The 19,974-nt window shown below is 42.7% G+C and overlaps 1 protein-coding gene across 1 annotated transcript in view; it reads left to right on the plus strand.

The window, feature by feature from the left end:
* trmt44 (tRNA methyltransferase 44 homolog) overlaps positions 1–16,711 on the plus strand; it is a 65,183-nt gene extending 48,472 nt beyond the window's left edge. The window contains exon 11 of the mRNA XM_070871319.1: positions 10,258–16,711. Within this exon, the coding sequence (XP_070727420.1) occupies positions 10,258–10,490 (233 nt within the window). The 3' untranslated portion in view covers positions 10,491–16,711. The remainder of the gene's footprint in view (positions 1–10,257) is intronic.
* Positions 16,712–19,974: the final 3,263 nt, after the last annotated feature.

Raw genomic sequence — 19,974 nt, forward strand, 5'->3', positions numbered from 1 at the left:
TGGCCCTTGCTGGCTTCTGGGGAGCTCTCATCTGTTGCTTCAGTTCGTCAAAGTGGATCGAGTTACAATTTGTACAGTCCTTGGGATGGGTGGTTCCAGTTACACATTCCAGTGAAACTTCACAGTGTGGCTGATTCTGCAAGGGGACCAATCAGACAAAGGGTGGAGCATGGCGGCCATTTTTGCAGTACAAATAAGTGCCCATATATATATGGAGATCTTTTAAAACCTACACAATTTCTGCATATGTTGACCTAATTAGTTGTGCTAATTGTTCCTATCTAGAATGAATAATTCCAACATTTTAATCATTTCAATCTAAAAGTTATTTTACTCCCGTTTAACATTCTTAGTTTACCAGAAAATCCAATAAAGTACACATTGGAAATTCAGGTAACAATTTAATGCTGCTTCTTGAAGATACATGAGAAACTTTCGAGATGTCACTTAATTTCATACATTTCAGTAGGCTGAAAATCTAGAAATTTCTATCTTTGTGTCTCTCTCTTTTCCCCCCCCCCCCCCCCCCCCCCACCCTTTACCCATTCAAATGGATTTAGAAAAGACTAATGGGATATGTCTTACTAATGTCATTAAATCACCATTTGTAAAATCAAGTCCTGCTATTCCTACCGACAGCAATGGCTAAAGGATAGGATAGAATTGACTGCTGGGGGCACCACGTTTCTGAAATACCTGAAAATTGTAAGACTTTCACGTAACTATTAGTTTAAAACGTATTACAGTCCTCTCATTCCATTGCAATTTTAGTTTAATTATTTGATTATGAAATTACTGGTAATGTGAGTCAGTAATCTCGAATTTCTAAAGTATCCAATAGCAACTCTTGTTAGTTCTATGACAACTGGATCCACTCAAACAGCTACATGTTTTGTGTTGAACTTTATTTTCATTACACATAAGATGACATTACAAATCTGGTGGAATCACTTCTAAACTGCATTAACATTCTATCCTAGAACTATCTGTCAGGAAAATATTTCAGCATTGCTTACTCAAATCAATTTCAGAAATGTTCTGTGGCTGCCTTCACCCCTTATTCCTATTTGTATATAATCATATATAATCATATAGCTTTTACAGATATATAAAACGGAAAAGAGTGACTAAAGTAAATGTTGGTCCCTTAAAAGATGAGAAGGGGGATTTAATTATGGGAAATGTGGAAATGGCTGAGACCTTAAACAATTATTTTGCTTTGGTCTTCACAGTGAAAGACACAAAAACATGCCAAAAATTGCTGGTCACAGGAATGTGGGAAGGGAGGACCTTGAGACAATCACTATCACTAGGCGGGTAGTGCTGGACAAGGCTAATGGGACTCGAGGTAGACAAGTCCCCTGGTCCTGATGAAATACATCCCAGGGTATTAAAAGAGATGGCGGAAGTTATAGCAGATGCATTCGTTATAATCTACCAAAATTCTCTGGACTCTGGGGAGGTACCAGCGGATTGGAAAGCAGCTAATGTAACGCCTCTGTTTTTAAAAAAAAAAAAGGGGGCAGACAAAAGGTAGGTAACTATAGGCCGGTTGGTTTAACATCTGCAGTGGGGAAAATGCTTGAAGCTATCATTAAGGAAAAAATAGCAGCTCATCTAGATAGGAATAGTGCAATCAAGCAGACGCAACATGGATTCATGAAGGGGAAATCATGTTTTACTAATTTACTGGAATTCTTTGAGGATATAACGAGCATGGTGGATAGAGGTGTACCGATGGATGTGGTGTATTTAGATTTCCAAAAGGCATTCGATAAGGTGCCACACAAAAGGTTACTGCAGAAGATAAAGGTACGTGGAGTCAGAGGAAATGTATTAGCATGGATAGAGAATTGGCTGGCTAACAGAAAGCAGAGAGTCGGGATAAATGGGTCCTTTTCGGGTTGGAAATCGGTGGTTAGTGGTGTGCCACAGGGATCGGTGCTGGGACCACAACTGTTTACAATATACATAGATGACCTGGAAGAGGGGACAGAGTGTAGTGTAACAAAATTTGCAGATGACACAAAGATTCGTGGGAAAGCGGGTTGTGTAGAGGACACAGAGGGGCTGCAAAGAGATTTGGATAGGTTAAGCGAATGGGCTAAGGTTTGGCAGATGGAATAGAATGTCAGAAAGTGTGAGGTCATCCACCTTGGGGAAAAAAAGCAGTAAAAGGGAATATTATTTGAATGGGGAGAAATTACAACATGCTGCGGTGCAGAGCGACCTGGGGGTCCTTGTGCATGAATCCCAAAAAGTTAGTTTGCAGGTACAGCAGGTAATCAGGAAGGCGAATGGAATGTTGGCCTTCATTGAGAGAGGGATGGAGTACAAAAGCAGGGAGGTGCTGCTGCAACTGTACAGGGTATTGGTGAGGCCGCACCTGGAGAACTGCGTGCAGTTTTGGTCACCTTACTTAAGGAAGGATATACTAGCCTTGGAAGGGTACAGAGACGATTCACTATGCTGATTCTGGAGATGAGGGAGTTACCTTATGATGATAGATTGAGTAGACTGGGTCTTTACTCATTGTAGTTCAGAAGGATGAGGGATGATCTTATAGAAACATTTAAAATAATGAAAGGGATAGACAAGATAGAGGCAGAGAGGTTGTTTCCACTAGTCGGGGAGACTAGAACTAGGGGGCACAGCCTCAGAATACAGGGGAGCCAATTTAAAAGCGAGTTGAGAAGGGATTTCTTCTCCCAGAGGGTTGTGAATCTGTGGAATTCTCTGCCCAAGGAAGCAGTTGAGGCTAGCTCATTGAATGTATTCAAGTCACCGATAGATAGATTTTTAATAAGGGAATTAAGGGTTACGGGGAGCGGGCGGGTAAGTGGAGCTGAGTCCACGGCCAGATCAGCCATGATCTTGTTGAATGGCGGAGCAGGCTCGAGGGGCTAGATGGCCTACTCCTGTTCCTAATTCTTATGTTCTTATATTAAAATTGGTTTCTATAGCATGCATTTCCTGAAAGTGTAACACTTCCTATCCTGCTGTCTGTCATGCTTAAACTTCCTATTTATGGGCCCAAGTTTCAACTGGATTTGCTCCAATTTTTTTGGAGCAACTAGTTTTTTTTGGAGTAACCTAGAAATTGCAATTCACCACATTTAGTTTGCTCCAGTTCTAGTGAGTTAGTTTAGTTTCGTTTTAATTCAGTTTTTTTTAAAAGGAAGCGTGTCCAGCCACTTACGCGCCTGTTTTGCAAGTTTGAACTGCGAAAAGTTACTCCAAACTAAATTAGAACAGAGTAAGTGTCCACTTTTGTATGCCAGGAAAAACCTTGTGTAGAGTTAATAAATCAGCGCAGCTAGCCAGAAATGGGGAGTGGGGGGGGAGGGAAGGAAGAGAGCACTAAACATCTTCACTTTAAAAAAAAAATAAAGAATCATCATCAATAATAAATGATAAATCAACAAATAAAAAAATAAAAGTCCCTACTGCAGCGTGCAACGCCTATCCGTTCAGCCAGAGGCTGGAAATCGTTCACCCAGCAGCAAAGAAAGAAAATCACGCAGCAGCATGTCTTCGGCTAGGGGCGAGAAAGTGCTCACCCAGCCAATGGCCCCAAGTTTCCACACGCGGCGAAAAAGGCGCCCCTCAGAGCTGGGCGCCTGTTTTTCGCGCCGAAAACTGCGCCTGAAAAAAAACGCGGTATTCCAAGGAGCTCGATGTCTGCTTGGCACGCGCACAGGGGGCGGAGCCTACCACTCGCGCCGATTTTGTAAGTAGGAAGGGGCGGGTACAATTTAAATGAGGCTTCTTGGTGCCGGCAACCCTGCACGTGCGCGTTGGAGCGTTCGCACACGCGCAGTCTGAAGTAAACATTGGCACTCGGCCATTTTTAAAAGTGCTGCAGAAAAAGTGAAAATTTGTTTCTTGGAACCCTGCAAAGGCTTGCATTTTAATTTTCTTGATATTTCTGTGTGTGAGGGAGTGCTTTTAGCAGCACTGCTGAATAAATCACCTGATGAAATCAGTGAGTTCAGCTTTTCACTGCTAAACTTGCAGAACCGGTGCCTGAAAATTAAGGATGATGTGTTTGAAGAAATAAAAGTGCCAATTCAACTTTGCAATGGATCAACTTCCACCAAGAACAAAGAATTTCTTGCATGAGGAAGCAAACCATTGCATAATATGTGGTGCACCCATTCTGCAAATTTAAATATAAAGATGTCGATGTGGCTGCCTCTCCCTGTCCAAATGGCCTCAGTCAGTCCCCCTCACAGCTCGAAGGCTGCTGCTGTTCTTTCTTCGGCTCCCGGCCAGCCACTGACGCCGCCGCAATCCCATGTCCAAATGGCCTCAAGTCCGTCCGGGTGCTGCATCTTCGCGGGGAATGAAGGCCTGCCTCAAGCACCAAGGCTGCTTGCTGCCTGCCCCTGCCCCCGAGACCGACGCCACACCGCTGCCTCAAGCACTGAAGCTCAGCACCAAGGCTGCTTGCTCCCTGCCCCCGAGACCGACGCCACACCGCTGCCTCAAGCACTGAAGCTCAGCACCAAGGCTGCTTGCTGCTTGCCCCCGAGACCGATGCCACACCGTTGCCTGAAAGGCCTGCCTGAAGCACTTTCACACAGGTTGGAACATGGTTTATTTAATCTTTTCTTTGCTTATAAATTTTTATTCAGGTTGGATTTATTTGTATAATATTTGTATAAGTATAACTAAGGATTGATTGTAGAATTTAATGACTTCCCTTCCACCCCTCCCCACCTCGTTCCCGACGCCTAATTTGTAACCTGCGCCTGATTTTTTAAAGTGTAGACAAGGTTTTTTCAAGCGTACAAAAATCTTCACTTGCTCCATTCTAAGTTAGTTTGAAGTACGTTTTCACTCTGGAAACTTTCAAATCAGGCGTCAGTGGCCGGACACGCCCCCTTTTGAAAAAAAAATTCAGTTCCAAAGTGAAACTGTTCTACCTGACTAGAACTGCAGAAAACTAAATGTGGAGAATTCCGATTTCTAAGATACTCCGTTCTACACCAGTTGCTCCTAAAAATCAGGAGCAAATCATGTGGAAACTTGGGGCCAATGTTTGTGTGCCATTGTGATGCGCGCATACTCCAATGCGCATGCGCAACACTGCCAGCACTCAGACATGCTGGGCTCTAGCCCCATCCCCATGCTGGCTGTGTAGACACAGCACGTCGATAGCTCAGCCACCTCCCCCCCACCTCCCCGCAGCTCAGGCTGTGCTGCGCCAATTGGAATGGAGGTCTGCAAACACTTCAGAATAGCGAGGTACTTTTTAGGCGCACTTTTAATTATAAATAATAGGCGCAAGACTCGGAGGTGCGCCGTTCTAATGACCAGTTGAAACTTGGGCCCTATAAGTCTATTTGTTCAAATTGTCTCATTCTTCTAATATATTTCCCTCCTACCTCTGGTCTTTCAAGCTCCTGACTTGTATCTCCTAACTAATGCTAGCACTTTTGAAAACAGCTGCCTCTTTAATTTCCACGAGCTCAGCAATTTTAAACTACAAAAATAATCTACTTCACTTGCCAATAAAGAGCTTTGTACCTTTTAGCTTTATTTCAAAAGGGGCCATGGCCCCACAGCAAGAACCACCTCTAGATCATAAATAGGCCGGGGAGGTTTGATCACTTTGTCCTGGTCTCCCCATCTCTTCCCGCCCACCCACCACTGCACGCCCCATATACCCCAAATCTTTGCCTACCATAATACTGCCAAACCATTCCTCTTCCCACAGCCACCTCCCCGTCCACCCTCCCGCCATAACAAATTCTGCCAAATCTGCTCCCCAATCCACCTGGACCTTTTGGCCCCTCAACAGTTGGTCTGGGCCTTGGGTCCCCTTTCCTAATACTGCCCTTCTCCCACAATCCATGTTTCCCCATCCACGCTGCTTCCATGCTCCAGGCCTCACTTGGATTGCTCCCAAATCCCCCCTCCTACTGCCACACAACTAAAAATGCTCCCGCATAACAGAGTCCCTTGCCAATACTCCCCAATCAAGGATTTCTTTCTTCACCCTTTCCCTCATACTCGTGTACCATGCCACTTCCATTCCTGTGCTCCCACACCCAAGATCACTCTCGACCATTGCCCACCTCCCACCAGACTTCCAATTCACCACACCCACTCCCAGTATTTCCAGACCCTGACACTCCATGCCAGTACTTGTGGACCTCAGGGTCACCCACCCAACACTACCAAACCACACAATCCTCACCTGCTATATGCCTGGAACATTCTCTTTCCCCCCCCCCCCCCCCATTTAGATTAGGCACTCTACAGCTTCCTGGACTCGAGATTGAGTTCAGCAATTTCAGATCATAATCACTGCTCCCATTTTTTTCGGACAGTAGTTGTTGGTAATGACCCTGCTATTCCCATTTACATCTTCTCTAGACCCATCTTTTGTTCATTTACTTGCCCTATTATCATCCCCTTTTCCCTTCCATCCTTTAGTTCTTTCCTTGCTTAAAACCTATTACTTTTTCCAGTTCCGATGAAAGGTCATCAACCTGAAACGTTAACTTTGTTTCTCTCCACAGATGCTGTCTGACCTGAATATTTCCAGCATTTTCTGTTTTTACTTCAAATTTCCAGTATTCGCAGTTTTTTGCTTTTGTATTATGGGTTGATCTTGCTTGACCAACCTCAGACATTTGGAAGAGGTGACAACCCAAATTGATGGCGGGGTGGGAAAGCATGCAGGGTAGCATTCTTGAGAGTTCCAAAAGGCCGTTAATAAATTATCACACGAGAATTCTTTGTTCATCTGAATCTATCTTGTGATTCCTTTCTGAAATTAACCTCCACTGCAGCACTTAAATATAGAAACATAGAAAATAGGTGCAGGAGTAGGCCATTCGGCCCTTCTAGCCTGCACCGCCATTCAATGAGTTCATGGCTGAACACGCAACTTCAGTACCCCATTCCTGCTTTCCGGCCATACCCCTTGATCCCCCTAGAAGTAAAGACTTAATCTAACTTCTTTTTGAATATATTTAGTGAATTGGCCTCAACAACTTTCTGTGGTAGAGAATTCCACAGGTTCACCACTCTCTGGGTGAAGAAGTTTCTCCTCATCTCTGTCCTAAATGGCTTACCCCTTATCCTTAGACTGTGTCCCCTGGTTCTGGACTTCCCCAACATTGGGAACATTCTTCCTGCATCTAAACTGTCTAACCCGGTCAGAATTTTAAACGTTTCTATGAGGTCCCCTCTCATTCTTCTGAACTCCAGTGAATACAAGCCCAGTTGATCCAGTCTTTCTTGATAGGTCAGTCCTGCCATCCCGGGAATCAGTCTGGTGAACCTTCGCTGCACTCCCTCAATAGCAAGAATGTCCTTCCTCAGGTTAGGAGACCAAAACTGTACACAATACTCCAGGTGTGGCCTCACCAATGCCCTGTACAACTGTAGCAACACCTCCCTGCCCCTGTACTCAAATCCCCTCGCTATGAAGGCCAACATGCCATTTGTTTTCTTAACAGCCTGCTGTACCTGCATGCCAACCTTCAATGACTGATGTACCATGACACCCAGGTCTCGTTGCACCTCCCCTTTTCCTAATCTGTCACTATTCAGATAATAGTCTGTCTCTCTGTTTTTACCACCAAAGTGGATAACCTCACATTTATCCACATTATACTTCATCTGCCATGCATTTGCCCACTCACCTAACCTATCCAAGTTGTTCTGCAGCCTCATAGCATCCTCTCGCAGCTCACACTGCCACCCAACTTCGTGTCATCTTCAAATTTGGAGATACTACATTTAATCCCCTCGTCTAAATCAGTAATGTACAGTGTAAACAGCTGGGGCCCCAGCACAGAACCTTGCGGTACCCCACTAGTCACTGCCTGCCATTCTGAAAAGTCCCCATTTACTCCTACTCTTTGCTTCCTGTCTGACAACCAATTCTCAATCCATGTCAGCACACTACCCCCAATCCCATGTGCTTTAACTTTGCACATTAATCTCTTGTGTGGGACCTTGTCGAAAGCCTTCTGAAAGTCCAAATATACCACATCAACTGGTTCTCCCTTGTCCACTCTACTGGAAACATCCTCAAAAAATTCCAGAAGATTTGTCAAGCATGATTTCCCTTTCACAAATCCATGCTGACTTGAACCTATCATGTCACCTCTTTCCAAATGCACTGCTATGACATCCTTAATAATTGATTCCATCATTTTACCCACTACCGATGTCAGGCTGACCGGTCTATAATTCCCTGTTTTCTCTCTCCCTCCTTTTTTAAAAAGTGGGGTTACATTGGCTACCCTCCACTCCATAGGAACTGATCCAGAGTCAATGGAATGTTGGAAAATGACTGTCAATGCATCCGCTATTTCCAAGGCCACCTCCTTAAGTACTCTGGGATGCAGTCCATCAGGCCCTGGGGATTTATCCGCCTTCAATCCCATCAATTTCCCCAACACAATTTCCCGGCTAATAAGGATTTCCCTCAGTTCCTCCTCCTTACTAGACCCTCTGACCCCTTTTATATCCGGAAGGTTGTTTGTGTCCTCCTTAGTGAATACCGAACCAAAGTACTTGTTCAATTGGTCTGCCATTTCTTTGTTCCCTGTTATGACTTCCCCTGATTCTGACTGCAGGGGACCTACGTTTGTCTTTCCTAACCTTTTTCTCTTTACATATCTATAGAAACTTTTGCAATCCGTCTTAATGTTCCCTGCAAGCTTCTTCTCGTACTCCATTTTCCCTGGCCTAATCAAACCCTTTGTCCTCCTCTGCTGAGTTCTAAATTTCTCCCAGTCCCCGGGTTCGCTGCTATTTCTGGTCAATTTGTATGCCACTTCCTTGGCTTTAATACTATCCCTCATTTCCCTTGATAGCCACGGTTGAGCCACCTTCCCTTTTTTATTTTTACACCAGACAGGAATGCACAATTGTTGTAGTTCATCCATGCGGTCTCTAAATGTCTGCCATTGCCCATCCACAGTCAACCCCTTAAGTATCATTCGCCAATCTATCCTCGCCAATTCACGCCTCATACCTTCAAAGTTAGCCTTCTTTAAGTTCTGGACCATGGTCTCTGAATTAACTGTTTCATTCTCCATCCTAATCACTAAGGAAAAAATTCTGCTTAACAGATCAGCTTCTTTTCCTCCTGAAGATATATTGAGAAATGGCGGCAGATTAAGAAAAGGGGAGATGCAGCGAGACCTGGGTGTCGTGGTACATCAGTCATTGAAAGTTGGCATGCAGGTTCAGCAGGCAGTGAAGAAGGCAAATGGTATGTTGGCCTTCATAGCTAGGGGATTTGCGTATAGGAGCAGGGAGGTCTTACTGCAGTTGTACAGGACCTTAGTGAGGCCTCACCTGGAATATTGTTAAGTTTTGGTCTCCTAATCTGAGGAAGGACGTTCTTGCAATTGAAGGAGTGCAGCGAAGGTTCACCAGACTGATTCCTGGGATGGCAGGACTGACATATGAGGAGAGACTGGATCGACTGGGTCTGTATTCACTGGAGTTTAGAAGGATGAGAGGGGATCTCCTAGAAACATATAAAATTCTGACGGGATGGGACAGGTTGGATGCAGGAAGAATGTTCCCGATGTTGGGGAAGTCCAGAACCAGGGGACATAGTCGAAGAATAAGGGGTAAGCCATTTAGGACTGAGATGAGGAGAAACTTTTTCACTCAGAGTTGTTAACCTGTGGAATTCCCTACCGCAGAGAGTTGTTGATGCCAGTTCATTGGATATATTCAAGGGGGAGTTAGATATGGCCCTTACGGCTAAAGGGGTATGGAGAGAAAGCAGGAAAGGGGTACTGAGGTGAATGATCAGCCGTGATCTTATTGAATGGTGGTGTAGGCTCGAAGGGCCGAATGGCCTACTCCTGCACCTATTTTCTATGTTTTTAAATACAAATCCAGATAAAAGTAAAGATGTAGATTTTAAGACTATAATGTTGTCTCATTATAATTTTTTTAAATATAAGGTGTTTGATAGTTATTAAAAAAAAATACCACTGGTGGACAGGACTTCTGTTTCCCAATGCAGCTGAACTCCAGAGACTAAGAATGATCAAATTCCTTCAACCTCAATTGCTTCATTCCTTAAATGTATATTATTTCTGGTGCAAGAACAACTATGTGAAGAAACTTTAATGTACCAGTGTATTCCTTGTGTAAGCATCATGTAATCAACATGTACAATTGAGTCACAAAATATATAAGTAAACACTTGAAAATGTAATAATTTAAAAAGTAATTACATTTATTCTCGCTTTCTTTAACATGCAGTTGTCCGTGGCAACGTTCAGATCCGCGACTGGGCAAAAGAGAAGCAAACAAGAAAACCGTCATCAGATGCAAAAAGAAAATTACCTTCTGAAGCATGTAAGACACGTCTCTGCTGGTTCTTTGTAAATCATCCTGATGGATGTCCTCGAACTGGAGAAAAGTGCCCATTTGCACATGGAATAGAGGAGTTGCGACCTCGTACAAACAGCAGAAAAATAAACTCATGCCTATGAGTTCTTTTCCTGGACATTTAGAATGAAATGCAGTGTTCAAGAATAAAATATGGCATTTTTATATCAAATGCTTTCTGTTCGTTCCTAATAACTAATGGACCAAATTTTGCTGTAGCAGGGCATCTAATGGTGTCTGCTATTTGAATTGCCTTTGCAAGTTTAGGTTTTAAATTTTTTTGTGTGTGTGGCAAGTTGCTGAAAGTGCAAGCAGATAATCTATTTAATGCGGAGATACAAATTTTTGAGCGATAAAGGAATAAAAGGTTTTGGGGAGCAGGCAGGGAAGTGGAGCTGAGTCCATGATCAGATCAGCCATGATCTTATTAAATGGCAGAGCAGGCTCGAGGGGCCAAATGGCCTACTCCTGCTCCTATTTCTTATGTTCCTTATAATGGCGTAGCGAGAGAAACTGGGCATCTGGGACCCGAGTGAATAGGGAAAGCAACTGTGTATCCTTAACCAATCAGATTGAAGGATTGTGAAATAAACAGTGCAATGACTAAAATGGAAGTGTAAAATAGAGTGGGTGAATTCAATGTCAAATCGGGTACAAGAAGAAAATTAAAGGAAAAAAGTTTGGATTAAGAAAAAGACACAAAGGAAAAGTTTGAAAAAAAATTTTAATTTTTTTTTTTAATAATCTCCAACAATTAATACCTGAAGGAGTGAGACTCCACACTTGTAACACAGTAGTTAGTTTTCAGTGCCAGAGGTTGATTGGCAGTGATTAGTGTTTATTATGTCCTCATAAGGGTACTTAGCCTTGAAATGACCAGGCTTAACTTTCTGTGGCTAGTTTAGTTTGTGTCTATTGTGCAAATACAGTAACTTCACAACATTCAATACATTTCAATGGTGAGGCAGACAGCGAGTTGCCGATTTCGTAAAGCTAACTGGAGCGGTGACATCAACTTTTGTATATCCCTATTTATCCGCGCATCTGCCCCTCACCTGAAGTTGCTGTACCATTTGCACATAAATAACAGCGAGTGCGTCCTCACCGTTTTGACAGCCAAATCTGGCCAAACATGTTTGAATCCCCAGTGTTTTTCTGACCAGTTGTTTCTGATAACAAAAGTTTTCACTTATGTCGAGTTGATTAAGTAGAAATTGAAAATCAAAACCATTTTCTTTCCACATTTAATATATTTTATCCTGTTACTAGAGCAACTTAAGTTGAAAATTTCTGTTAAATGAATGTTTTTCTTGTTCACTTATATATTTGTTTATAATTACTCATTTTACATACATTCTACTAATACAGTAAATTAATAGCCATATAAAAGGTTTCAATTTAAAAAAATATTCTGCTACAAAGGAAGCTTTTTGCTACTATTTTACCAGTAATCAGCACATGCAGCTTTGTGGCAAACAGCTTATTTACTGAACTGGAATTGGCTGTATTAATTGACAATGGACACTCCAAACATGAAAACAATTCAAATCTATCCACTGAACAGTCCAAGAGTTCTTGAGAGAATACCCCTTGCTATTCAGAAAAACATTCAAAGCACAACATCCTCAGTTTATAAGTGCTAATCCCTACATTTAAAGACCATTTGACAGTTATAATAGGTGTATACCTGCTAAAAAAAAATGGTATTGAGGAAAAATAAATATTATGTACCAGGTTGACAATATATGATCTTGGATTTGTTGCACCATATTTCCATTTAAAAAAAAAACTTAACTTGTGGATAATGCTGAATTTTGGGGTGCAAAATCATCATCAGTGTTTGTGCACAGGTTTGAGCCAGTAATGGCACAGAAATCATAGCTCATATATCCAGAAAAAGTCCTCTGTTTCACCATCACAGCATCTATCTGTTAAATGATTCCAAGTTATTTTGTCTCCACTGCCCTACCAAGAAATTCATTCTGCCTGCAAAGAACTTCCTGACATTAGCTGTTGATTTGCCTTTTGTCAATTTGAACCACCTTGCCCTACTGTGATAGTATAATTTGAACCAGTGTCCCAGATTTACCTTTCTTGTACTATCTTTGACGTCTCTTTTAGTTGTTTCCTTTCAAGGTTAAAGGGCTCAGATTTCTCCATACTTGTAGCTCAATACTTGATGCCGGACATCAGTCTTATGGCTCTTCTCTACACTGTTTCCAGGGCTTGAATCTCCTTTGTGTCCCTGTGACCAAAAATAGTAGATATAAAGGTGCTGTCTATCTAGAGCATTGTGAAGTTTGAGCATGACAGCCTCCAACTTACAGCCCACTGATTTGGCTATATATTAAAACATTCATAAACAAAAATAAAATATTGTAAATGCTGGACATCTGAAATAAAAACAGAAAATGCTGGAAGTGTGCGAGTGGTAACTCTATGGAACAAGTTCCTTAGGGAGATGGTGGAAGTAGAAAGTGTTGATTTATGAAAATGAAAATTAGATGGATTTATTTCAGGAAATATTTTGGGATACAATACATGAGTAATTTGAGACATGACATTTTAAGTGCAGTATGCTTGGGAGGAACAAGTGACTTTGGACCTCTGATTACCAAAGCTTTCCACCACTTAAGAGTTTTCCTCATCTCATGTCTGGGATTGTTGTAGGCTAATTGATAGAGATTGATTGCCATGATTAGTTAACAACTGTATTATTGTTGTATTGTGCGACTACCAGGATAGTAGAAGGTGAACTAGATGGACTGTGGTCTTTTGTTTCTGCAGCAATCCCTATGTTCCTATGGAAACACATAGTTCTGACTAAGGGTTATTTCTAGTGCACAGGAAAGAACTTCATTTTGATTTATATTTGCATCGCTTTTTAAAATCAAAATGATTTGCTGTTTAAGTTTAGTGTTTACTTTTTATTTTAAGTTGAGCAGTAATTGTTTTTGTCCCCTCAAGTTTTGATGTTATTTTGCTTTGGCCAGATATTATGAATTTCAGCCACAAAGAGCTACCTTGGTTTGGTTCTGTGTCCTTTGAAAGTGTATGTCCTTGTCTTGAGATCTAGGTGAGCTTTCTGTAAAGTATCTGCAGCAAAACCCATGATAATTACTGGATTTGTGTCTTCCTAAAATCTTCCTCTGGTCTTCAAACGCAATAGAGCATCATCTTTGACCTTGTTTTATGTTTGAAATATTAAGCATATTTATTTTACAAAAGATGAACAAGCGCATTAACAGTTATATAACAGTTGTATATTTACAGTAGACAACCGTTAACCTAACTCAAGTGCAACTCTAAGAACTAAGCTAATCTTAATAAACAACTTTTAAATACACACAGTAGAGGTGATTTTTAACTGCTGGCGACCCAATTCTCACCCCATTGACTCCCAAGGACCACCTGATGTGATTTTCAGGCAGACCTGTAAATGGCTAAGCAGTCTGCCCACCGGAAACACGCAGGAGGTAGCAAAAATACAATTTGGGGTCCTATGCAGGTTGTAGGCCTCCCGATTACAATTTTTGGGTACAAAACACAGCATACAACACACATGTTCCGTCCAGGCATTGGGTGAGCTAACCAGCGGTTCTTGAAGGAACTGTTGGCGGCTGCTCTATAAATAGGCAATGACATTTTTATTTTTTATGAAATATGGGGTCAGAAGGCTCAGGATTGTTCCCAGTTGCTGTCGGCCTGTAAAAGCCCCCCTCCCAATCCGACCTACCGGCCGGTGCCGCGTGAAAGTAGGACAATTTTCTGTCTTTTCACACTGACGAGCTGCAGCAGGGTGCCCATTTGGTGCTAGCAGCTCTCTGGCAGCAGTCAAATGAGGCCCTAACCGAAAATAGTTAGGGCCTCCAAAGTTAGCTTTAAGTGGGCAGCACAGCCTCTCCGTCAACATGGTTCCTGTTTCAGGCAGAATTCGTTCAGCTCAAGTGTTTCTCTTTTATTTAAGAAATATCAAACTGACTTGCACTGGTTGCTTCTCCAATTTCAAACTATCTCCTTTCATGGGATTTTCCCACTGCCCCCAATTTAACCAAGACAACTTATTTATATCCTGGAAAAGAGTTACCAAGACTAACTGGATTTTGATAGTTCATTTTTGAATGAGAAAGGTCACAATCAAGTGAAAACTGAACCAATGACAGAGTACTGTTTAAGTTGAAGTATTTCACACACCAGTTTGAAATGTTGTATTGGGATAGGCTTTAAATGTATTGCGATTGTGTTTAAAGAAACCGGCACAAAATCAGAACCTATTTGTCACAGATACACGATATTTGCGTGATCTTTTGAAGCTGGATTGGTGTTGTGAATTTTAGTTTGTATCCCCTGATGATAGTGATCAGCTCTCTGTTGGGCGTTCAGAAGTCAGACTCAACAGCAACAGCAAAACCACTAGCACTCGTGTTTTCCAAGATTTTTTACATTGATTCAATAAGAACATAAATAGGAGCAGGAATAGGTCATACGACCCCTCGAGCCTGTTCTGCCATTTAATACGATCATGGCTGATCCAATCATGGACTCAGGTCCACTTCCCTGCCCACTCCCCATAATCCCATAATCCCTTATCGGTTAAGAAACTGTCTATCTCTGTCTTAAATGTATTCAATGTCCTGGCTTCCACAGCTCTCTGAGGCAGCGAATTCCACAGATTTACAACCCTCAGAGAAGAAATTCCTCCTCATCTCAGTTTGAAAAGGGCGGTCCCTTATTTTAAGATTATGCCCCCTAGTTCTAGTCTTCCCTATCAGTAGAAACATCCTCTCTGCATCCACCTTGTCGAGCCCCTTCATAATCTTATACATATACATTTCGATAAGATCACACCTCATTCTTCTGAATTCCAAGAGTAGAGGCCCAACCTCTTCAACCTTTCCTCATCTCCGTAATCAACCTAGTGAACATTCTGAACTGCCTCCAAAGCAAGTATATCCTTTCGTAAATGTGGAAACTAAAACTGTACGCAGTATTCCAGGTGTGGCCTCACCAATACCCTGTATAACTGTAGCAAAACTTCCCTGCTTTTATACTCCATCCCCTTTGCAATAAAGGCCAAGATTCCATTGGCCTTCCTGATCACTTGCTGTACCTTTTGTGTTTCATGCACCAGGACCCCCCACGTCCCACTGTACTGCAGCACTTTGCAATTTTTCTCCATTTAAATAATAACTTGCTCTTTGATTTTTTTTCTGCCAAAGTGCATGACCTCACACTTTCCAACATTATACTCTTGTCTGCCAAATTTTCAAGATTCAGTTTGCCCGAATCAGGACCTGCCCACAAAGCTGAACATGCCCCCATGTCAAGATTGCGTTGTTGAGGGAAGGTTCTTCAATTTGCGCTCATTTTCTTTGGCGCATAGGCACTAGTAGGCATGTTTTAAAATGTCAGAAAATGTTTAGTTTACTAAAACTATACACCAATGAAACTATTGAAGGGTTCATTATAGTCTTTTTTTAAAGTAATTTTCGGTGATTTTAAATTGGGTGACTCAGGAGAAGGGCCTGGACACCCTTATCAAAAATGCTTATTTTTGGTGATAAACTCATTTTCAGCTGTATTAATAAAACTGCACCAGGTTCCCATTCTTAAATACATCAAATAGTACTTTTTAATTGGAATAAAAAAAGAAACAATTATGTTCTATTACGCTATCCGATTGTGCTGTTTCATGGACGATTTTATGTTTGTGGTTATACAAATTAATTTGAACGGAAATGAAGTGTAACCTAACCAGCGCGCTCAAAATGGAAACTCTACTCCAGTACAGTGGCTGGTGTGCAATGGCCACCACACATTAAAAATAATCCATGCACAGGCATCTTCCATCCTTCAACATGTAGTTTGGGACCTGGAATATTAGGTCCTTCATTGAAATCATCACTTTTTGGTGTGGAAGCAAGTCATCTTCGATTCAAAGGACTGTATGATGATGACTTTTCTCTTTTTAAAAAGATTGCAATTTGATTGACCTGTAGTTTGCTTGAAAGTGATTAATGACTGATTATGACACATTGTTATTGATTTGTTTGATTTATAATGACGTAAATAGTTGTTTGTATAATTAACACTAGCTATGCTGTGCCCTTGAGACAAATGTAGAATTTCCGAAGGGGTTCTCCCATCCTTGAAGCTAAATTATGGCGGGAGATGGGGAGAAATTCAGGGGCTGTGTGTTGAAGGAAGTGGAAGGTTATGTTTTTAACAGTGCCACTTCCTTAGCTATTTACTCAAGGAATTCTTTACATGACAGCGACAAAATCTGTTGAGATTCATTGATTGATTAAATGTCTTCAAACAAGCACTTCTTGTGAGCAATCTGTTATTTTGACTAAAGCAAAAATGATTGTACAAAGTAAATGGCAAACTGCTGAGAGTATTAAAATGGCTCAGATTTTGCGGTGCCAATGGCATAAGAAAAGCTTACGTCGTCCTAAGGTGTGAGAGAAAATTGGCATTAGGGGTATAAGCGAAATAAGGTTTAAAATGCCGACTTCTACATTGGTTCAGCAAAAGGGGCAGAAGGTCACAGTCTGACATATTCTAGCACCAAGGACCCAGAGGCCTCTGATTCAACATTGATGTACCAAAACATTAGATAACATTAAAGTACATCCAGTCCAACAAGATAAAACTCTGAAAAGACTCTAAACACACTTTTAGGCGCTACGTACGATCAGCAAATTCCAACCCAATGAGGTCATCCCAGTTAAGGTCTAAAAGTTGTCTTGAGATCTTGGTCTGTCAATCCAAAATATTACTAATAAAGTAACCCAATTAGAGATCGAGGGAGGTTGTACCGGGGGGCGACGGGATCTATGAAATGTATAAATGATGTACAATTTTGCTATTCAGGGAACATCTCCGCTCACAGGCGGTTGTGATGAGAAGTGTTCCCGGATGTCCGTAATTAAAGATCGTTATACCTTGCCATCCGTCTCCGTCTAATACTGCGAGGGCTGCTATGCGGGTTGGGACGAGTGTCGACCCTTTATATCAAAGGGCCCGCTCGTGGGAAGAGAAGCCTTCCCATTTTTCCCTTCAATTTGGCACTGCGAGCAGAGTACAAGAACTTCCCGAACGGAACAATGATCTAGCTCTTGGGGTGAGTATGTTTAATTTACCACCTTCAAGTTAGAGCTGAGGCATTGTAAACCGGGAGGGAAGGACATCTGTACAAAGAACCATCTGTAGCAGGTCCTGGAGGGACGGAGATAGAGGACAGGGATGATCTAGGGGTGGGAGAGGGTTAAAAGGCATACTCTGAGACACAAGCGTGTAGGAAGCGTGACAGTACGAGGGTACGACGCAAGGGAAGGCATATGGACAAGACCTATTGACCCAAGCGGTACGAGCGCATGGCGCAGAGACGAGACATATTGACCTGGAAGCATAGCTGTACGGCGCAAAAGGAAGACATATAGACGACGTCCCCGCAGAGACGAGGCATATTGACCCAGAAGCGTGACAGTACGAATGTACAGCACCAAGGGGAGATAGATAGACAACGTCCTACATCTCAAACACGAATTAAAGGGAATGCCCAAGACCCCTACACCATCCCCAAAGTAAGATGGGTAACCCGGCTAGTAAAAAGGTGAATAAAACCAATGAGGGAACAGGAACCCAGGCCAGCAAAAAAAAAAGGAGGAAGAATGTTACTGGGGACCAAAAGAGTCTCTACTAAATTTGCTGGGCAAAACATACACAACATTAATGGAAGAAATGAAACGGAAAGGGTGGCAGCCCACGGATACCCCGATAGACAGAAAAAATGGTGGGACAGTCAGACCAAACACAAGGTTGAAATGGCCCAAGTAATTATCCTTACTTGTTACTGGGAACAGGTAAAAGAAATAGATACCCACACTGAATTGATGCAGGAATTTAAAACTAAAATAACGGAATTAGAAAAGGCTATAAAGGAGAATGGACAAACCCAGTGCGCATCAGCAACACCCGACCCAAAAATAACACCCCCAGTACCTCAAATATACCTCTCCCTGAAAGAGGTACAGGCAGGGGAGCACCAAGATAATAACGGGCCCCCGGCATATGACAGGTATGTACAGGCAACTCCCGTACATACTACCACCATCCCCTGCACAAGGGCAGCAACCCACTCACGTCACCATACAAGAAGTTCCCCTCATTCTGCATGAGAGACAGATACTGCTAAAAGATTTACCCACCCCCAAATCAAAAAGCAGAATTCCCTGTATGTTTATTAGTGCAGTGTTAGGGGACCGGCAGCGTAACATGCTAGTGGACACTGGAGCGTTGGTATCCACAACTAATCTAGACCTCCCTCTTAAAAGAATCACGGTTAATATTCAAGGGATAGGAGGAGGATCCAAAAAAGCGACATTAAGCGAAGTAGTACTATTAGAGATACAGAGAATAATGATACCCACCCAATTTTAGTGCTGTCCTAACCCGGAAGTCACCATACTAGTGAGAGACACTGTGAGGGAAGTAGGGACACCCCCAGCATAATCGGATAATATGGCGAGAGAAACATTAGACCCAACAGAAGTTCGATTGTCCGGGACATCAGCAGCAGCGAGTAGCAAGGATTGTCCCAATACAGCCCGAGTGGGAAACGAAGGGCATGTGGAGCAGCGTATGCTGACTATACCCAGCTCTGTGGGCACAGCACAAACAGGATTGCGGGCCCGAGTTGACCCGGTCAAAATTCCCGGGCTGGGACATAAGGCCCACAGACAATATCCTTTAAAACCCGAGGCTGAAGCAGCCGTCCACCAAATAGTGCAAGAATTAGAACCACAAGAGGTGGTAAAGCTAGTAACTGCTACTACTAATTCACCAGTATGGCTGGTAAAGAAACCCGACGGAACCTACAGGTTCACTGTCGACTAACAGCCCTGAACAAGGTCACCCCAAGGGAACATCCGATTGGGGCGAGCCCATCCACTATTTTCAATGGCCTGAACCCAGAACATAAAATCTTTACTGTACTCGACACAGCAAACGGATCCTGGGCTATACCTTTGGATGAGGAGTCATAGACGAAGTTTGCCTTCACTGTAAAGGGGAAACAGTATACCTGGACCAGGGTGCCACAAAGATTTCACAATAGCCTGGCCATATTCCACTGGGCATTGTCAGGAATTCTGGAACCCCTGGACGGAGGAGAAGGAAGCACTATACTACAGTACGTGGACGATATTCTTATCGCTTCAGGTACTGAGCAACAACACGTGTTAGCCCTAACTACAGTATTAGAGGCCTTACAGCGCTCGGGGTTGAAGGCAAATCCTTGGAAAGCCCAGGGGGGAAAGGAGGAGGTTACGTACTTGGGATACGTCGTAGCCCAAGGGAACAGACGGATGCATGCAGATCGAAGGAGGCTATTAGAACAATGCCTAAGACCAGGAGCGATAAAAGGGGTCCGGACTATTGCCGGAACTTTATTCCGGAGTATGCGGAGATGGCCCAATTGATACAGGACCTAGTAAAAGGAGGAAGGCCCTCCCAGGAGCTCGTCGACTGTGGTTGCCCCCAGGAGGCGGCGTTTATACAAATGAAGCAAGCCCTTATGAGTGT

This window comes from Pristiophorus japonicus, chromosome 2 (assembly GCF_044704955.1).
Source record: "Pristiophorus japonicus isolate sPriJap1 chromosome 2, sPriJap1.hap1, whole genome shotgun sequence".
NCBI classification, from domain to species: Eukaryota; Metazoa; Chordata; class Chondrichthyes; family Pristiophoridae; genus Pristiophorus; species Pristiophorus japonicus.